Source organism: Microtus ochrogaster, chromosome 10, assembly GCF_000317375.1.
Source record: "Microtus ochrogaster isolate Prairie Vole_2 chromosome 10, MicOch1.0, whole genome shotgun sequence".
NCBI lineage: Eukaryota > Metazoa > Chordata > Mammalia > Rodentia > Cricetidae > Microtus > Microtus ochrogaster.
The window spans coordinates 82,800,406-82,806,075 of record NC_022016.1 but is presented as its reverse complement, the minus strand read 5'-3'; the positions used below and the strand labels follow the sequence as shown (position 1 = coordinate 82,806,075).

General features: G+C 48.5%; 1 protein-coding gene across 1 annotated transcript in view; it reads left to right on the top strand.

Annotated features, from left to right (window-relative positions):
* LOC102001915 (solute carrier family 2, facilitated glucose transporter member 5) overlaps positions 1 to 5,670 on the top strand; it is a 22,231-nt gene that overhangs the window by 4,708 nt on the left and 11,853 nt on the right. Inside the window, exons 2-4 of the mRNA XM_005353680.3 lie at positions 218 to 316; positions 750 to 910; positions 4,753 to 4,877. Coding sequence (XP_005353737.1) covers positions 218 to 316; positions 750 to 910; positions 4,753 to 4,877 — 385 coding nt within the window. The remainder of the gene's footprint in view (positions 1 to 217; positions 317 to 749; positions 911 to 4,752; positions 4,878 to 5,670) is intronic.

Genomic DNA, 5,670 nt, shown 5'->3' with positions numbered 1-5,670 from the left:
CCACCCACCCATCCATCTATCCATCCACCCACCCAACTAGCAACTAATTGTAGCATGAAAAATAAAAGCCCAAAGACAGATATCGGGAGTAAAGCTAACCGTGCTGGAGCCGGGTGGGACGAAAAGCAGGCCTGCCCGCAGCTCCTGCTACACACGCTAGAAGTACAGCAGGAGACCTCCCATGTCTGCTCCCTGACATCCACCCTACCTCTCACAGAAATTGACCCTGGTGCTGGCCCTCGCAACATTGATAGCTGCCTTCGGTTCATCTTTCCAATATGGGTACAACGTGTCTGCTGTCAACTCACCATCAGAGGTAGGTAAGCCACTGTGGTAAGTGAGTCACAGCTGCGGACAGAGGGAGGGGCTTAGAGATGCATGTGGTCCCCAGAGAGCAAACACAGCCTACCCCTTGAGGACCCTTGGCCGTCAGGACCCAGGCCAAGCCAGTGACCAAGTCCTCAGACCTCAGGTTCTCATGAAGATACCTTCTGGGATGGCAGTGTGTGGAGTCACCTGGAGGGCAGTGGCCACACCGTTTGGATGACTGCAGCCATTCCAGGGTGTGAGAAACACTGCAGGGGTTGGTCTGTCAGAGTTCTTCCCATGGATGTTCCAACCCATGCACTACCCAGGCAGCTCTGTCCCTGTCTCCAGAAGGGCTGTCTCCATCTGGCTAAACACCTCCATTAATTCTTTCTGCAAAAAGAACTCATCTGGTTCTGTCGGTCTGTGCTCTCTGCCCCCAGTTCATGCAACAATTTTACAACAACACCCACAACGAAAGAACCGGGGATTTCCTTGATTCCTTCACCCTGACGCTTCTGTGGTCCGTGACGGTGTCCATGTTCCCCTTTGGGGGCTTCATAGGCTCTCTCCTGGTTGGACCCTTGGTAGATAAATTGGGCAGGTAAGATTTGAGTAGGTTGTCTTGGGCTATGTGTGCATGCCTGTGAACATGTGTATGTGCATGCATGCACATGTGTGCATGTGTGCATACATGTATGTGTTATGGTGTATGTACTTACTGGTGTTGGTGTGTGCATGTGTGCATAGTTGTGCAAGTGCAAACATGTATGTGTGCTTGAGAAAGCTAGCAGTAAATGTTGACTGTCTTTCCTCTATTGAGTTCCCCTTTTAGAAAAACATTGGTTTATTTTTTTTATGTGTGTGAGTGTTCTGCCTGCATGTATGTATGTGCACTGTTTGTGTGCCTGGTGCCTGATAAAGCCAGAAGAGGGCGCTGGATCCCCTGGAACTGGAGTTAAGGACTGCTGTGTGAGCTGCCATGGGAGTGTTGGGAAGGGAACCCCAGGTCCTCTGTGTAAATTGAAGTTTCTGTCCCATCCGGTCCTGCAGCTGTTCAGTTTCAAAGAAACACACAGAGGCTTATATTATTATAAACCATTTGGCCTATTAGCTCAGTCTTATTATAACTAGCTCTTATAACTTAAATTAATCCATAATTCTTTTTTTGCTTTTTTATTGATTTTTATTGAGCTCTACATTTTTCTCTGCTCCCCTCCCTGCCTCCCCCTCCCCCCAATCCATATTTCTTATCTATGTTTAGTCATGTGATTTGGTATCTTTTATCAGTGAGACATTCTCATTTGCTTCCTCTGTGTCTGGCTGATGACTGCCTCTCTACCCTTCCTCTTCCCAGAATTCTCCTAGTCTGGTCACCCCACTCATACTTCCTGCCTGGCTACTGACCAATCAGTGTTTTATTAAACCAATATGAGTGACAAATCTTTACAGGGTACAGAGCCTTATCCCACAGCACCTCTGCAAGAGCAGCAAGAATTCTTAACCACTAGGCTATCTATCCATCCTCTTCCCCATCTTTTTTTTTAAAAGATAGGATCTCACTATGTAGCCCAGGCTGACCTCAAACTCACAGACATCCCCCTGTGGCTACTCCCCAAGTGCTGGAATTACAGGCCTTCTTCCACAACAGCTCCACCTTTGTTCACCTCCCTGAATCTCAAGGCTGCCGGATTCGGTTTAGCTGGCTGTTCAGTGTATGTCAGAACTCTGCCAGTTTTCCTGCCTCCCCTTCCCTGTGGCCCCTGCCCCCATCCCTTCTACCTCCATTGCTGGGGCCACAGCTACGTGCCACTGTCCCTAGCTTTTTGAATGTGTTCTGGAGATCAGAGTGCAGGTCTCCACGTTTGTCCAGCAGGCCCTTCAATGGCTGGGCCACTCACTGTGTAGTCAAGGGTGATCTTGAGCTCCTGATCTATGGGACTACAGTCATGTGCCAGCATGCCCCATCAGGGCAGATAGATTTTTATTACCCCAAACTTATAGATATTTATCATCAGCTTTTCCCTACTGAATATTATCCTTTATTGTTAGATAATCCATTTCATCAGTCACATTCCATTGACATTTCATCATATATTTTTATTTAAAAAATTAACTTTCCATTTTATATACCAACCCAAGTTCCCCCTTCCTACCCTTCTCTTGCCCCCCAACTCCCTCTTCCCATCCCTCATCCACTCCTCAGAGTAGGGGTAAGGCCTTCCTTGGGGGAGTCAGCAAGGTGTAGGATACCAACTTGAGGCAGGACCAAGCCCTTCCCCCATATATCAAGGCTGAGCAAAGTATCCCACCATAGGGGATGGGCTCCAAAAAGCCAGTTCATGTCCCTGGGATCGGTCCTGGTGCTTTTAAACACGGGCCTAAAACTGAAGGCCTTGTCATGAGAGGAAGGTAGTGACCAGGATAGCAAATCTTATCTTCTTTGGGGGTTATTCAAATAACTAATGTTTGGGAACCTAGACAAGAGACCTAGGTCCCAGCGATGGCTAGGGACACCCCCAGGAATGAGCATTGTGTGCCAGAGAAGACACAAGTCAGGTCCTTTGACTCACTTAAACCAAAAACTACTTCCTCATTGGTGTTTTTGACTTTAGAAGAGTTAAGTACACATATGCAGGTGTGTGTCCTACAATCTCAGGACTCAGTGGGTGGAGGTAGAAGGGTCTTGAGTTCAATGCCAGCCTGGTCTACAAAGTAAAACCCAGTCATGATCTCAAATCAAGACCAGAATCTGGAACCTTCCTTCTTCAGTAGTTTTGGAAAGAGTCTTGGGGCTGGAGAAATGGCTCTGTGGTTAAGAGCACTTGCTGCTCTCTTGCAGAGGACCCAGGTTTGGTTCCCAGCACTCACATGGCTGCTCCCAACCGTCTGCAACTGCACTGTAGGGGATCTGACGCCCTCTTCTGACTTCCACAGGCACCAGGCATGCATACAGTGCACAAGCCTACATTCAGGCAAAATATTCATACACATAAAATTAAATATATAAATAAAGTTTTAAAATTTTTTTTCTTAAGTATACAACCTCTGGTTGGGGATCTGAGACCCTAAGATTGTGAGGTTAGTGTTGAACCCATTGTCTCCTCCATGGGCCCCGGTATGAATCAGATCTGCCGAACACAGGCCAACGCTAGTGAGCACTTGCTCAGGAGGGGCCAGCATTGCTCACTGGAATTTAATCAGGGTGCACACATTTGTCTACAGCTACCTTAAATATTTGCAGGTATTTTAAAAACAGCAACAGTGACTTGGTTTATGGATGGTTTCTGTGTTCCAAACGCTACCCAAAGCACTTCAAGAGATGCATTCATAGCTGAGCAGGGTAGCTCACTCCTGTGATCCCAGCACTTCTGGGGCAGCAAAGGCTAAAGTTGTAGGCTAGCCTATATGGCATAGTAAGATTGTTTTTAAACACCTTTAATCCCAGCACCCAGGAGGCAGAGGCAGGTGGAGTTCTGTGAGTTCGAGGCCAGCCTGGTCTACAAAGCGTTCCAGGACAGCCAGAGCTGTTACATAGAGAAACCTTGTTTTGAAAAACAAAGCAACAAAAAAATTTCTTAAGCAGTGTGCACAGCTCTTTCTTCTTCAGTGGAAACAGTGGTTCTTACTCTTGAGTCATGATTGGTGCCGTATTTAAAAACACCTTGAGAAGCCACCTAGATTTTTATACTCCTAGAATATTCCAGTTTTACTTTTTTGTCTTTTATCTTATTGAATTACTATTTGTGAAGGATACAAAATCTGTGTCTAGATTCATTTTTTATTGTTTGTTTGTTTAATTTTTGTTCTTCATTTTATTTTATGTGTCTGGGTGTTTTCCCTGAATGTGAATCTGATGCCCAAGGAGACCAGAAGAGGGTATCAGTTCCTCTGGAACTGGAGGTACAGACAGTTGTGAGCCACCATGTCGGTGCTGGGAATTGAACTCGGGTCCTCTGCAAGAGCAGAAAGGTCTTAACTATGGCGCCATCTCTCCAGTCCACATGTTCTGTTTTTGGTGTTTTGGTTGTTATGCTGGAACTCAATCAGGGCCTCAGCACAGGCTCGGCAGCTACTCTCCCGCCCGAGCCACACCCCCAAAACTCACTTGTTTTTGAGACAATCTCCACAATGTGCCACCAGGTTTGGTCTGAACCACTGGGCTCCGGGGATCCACGACCGCAGCCCACTGACACCATAGCAGACTGATTTTACTGTATCTTAAGGACAAGTCTGTTCCCCTCTGTTCCCGTCACCGACGCCCTCTGTCCTCGGCTCCCACAGCAGGATTGTTCTGTTAGTCTCAGGTCCCAGGAAGCTCGCTGCTGTCACCAGGGGCCACTGCTCTGAGCAGACACTGAGTGTGTGTTGGCTGTGTGAATTGGTGAGGAGGACGAGAATGAACGAGTCCTCAGGCTGACCTGCCTTCTTTCACACTCACTCCAGAAAGGGGGCCCTGCTCTTCAACAATATATTCTCCATCATCCCAGCCATCCTAATGGGGTGCAGCAAAGTTGCCAAAACCTATGAGCTTATCATTGCTTCCAGACTTCTGGTTGGAATATGTGCAGGTAAGGAGCCCTGACCGGCAGTGCCGTTCAGCACGGGGGAGGCGGAGCCGGCTCCCAGGGATTTGTTGCAGTCTGGGGCTTCAGGAACACAGAGACTGAAACGGACCCTCCACAGGCACCTGAGTCTGTGCCTCGTCCTCATGAGTGGGCACTGGGCACACCCTCACCGTAATGCTTCCTGCAAGGAACGCTGTCTTTGGCTTGTTTTTCCAAGGCAAGGATTGAACCCAGGGCCGTGAGAGCTAGATGAGCACTCTATCCCTGAGCCACAATTCCCAGCCAAAGAAAGCTGTTCTCTGTAAGAAAAAACTACAAAGCCTGAGTTTAGAATGGTCCTTCCAGTCTCGTCCCTTTATCAGAATCTCAGCATCGGCTATGACAATGGTCAGACGGAGGGTAGTACTGGTCAGAGGGTAGTGTCAGTCAGAGGGTAGTGTTGGCCAGAGGGTAGTGTCAGTCAGAGGGTAGTGTCAGTCAGAGGGTAGTGTCAGTCAGAGGGTAGTGTCTGTCGGAGGGTAGTGTCAGTCAGAGGGTAGTGTCTGTCGGAGGGTAGTGTCAGTCAGAGGGTAGTGTCTGTCGGAGGGTAGTGTCAGCCGGAGGGTAGTGTCTGTCAGAGGGTAGTGTCAGCCGGAGGGTAGCTTCAGCCGGAGGGTAGTGTCAGTCGGAGGGTAGTGTCAGCCGGAGGGTAGTGTCGGCCGGAGGGTAGTGTCGGCCAGAGGGTAGTGTCAGTCAGAGGGTAGTGTCAGTCGGAGGGTAGTGTCAGCTGGAGGGTAGTGTCAGTCGGAGGGTAGTG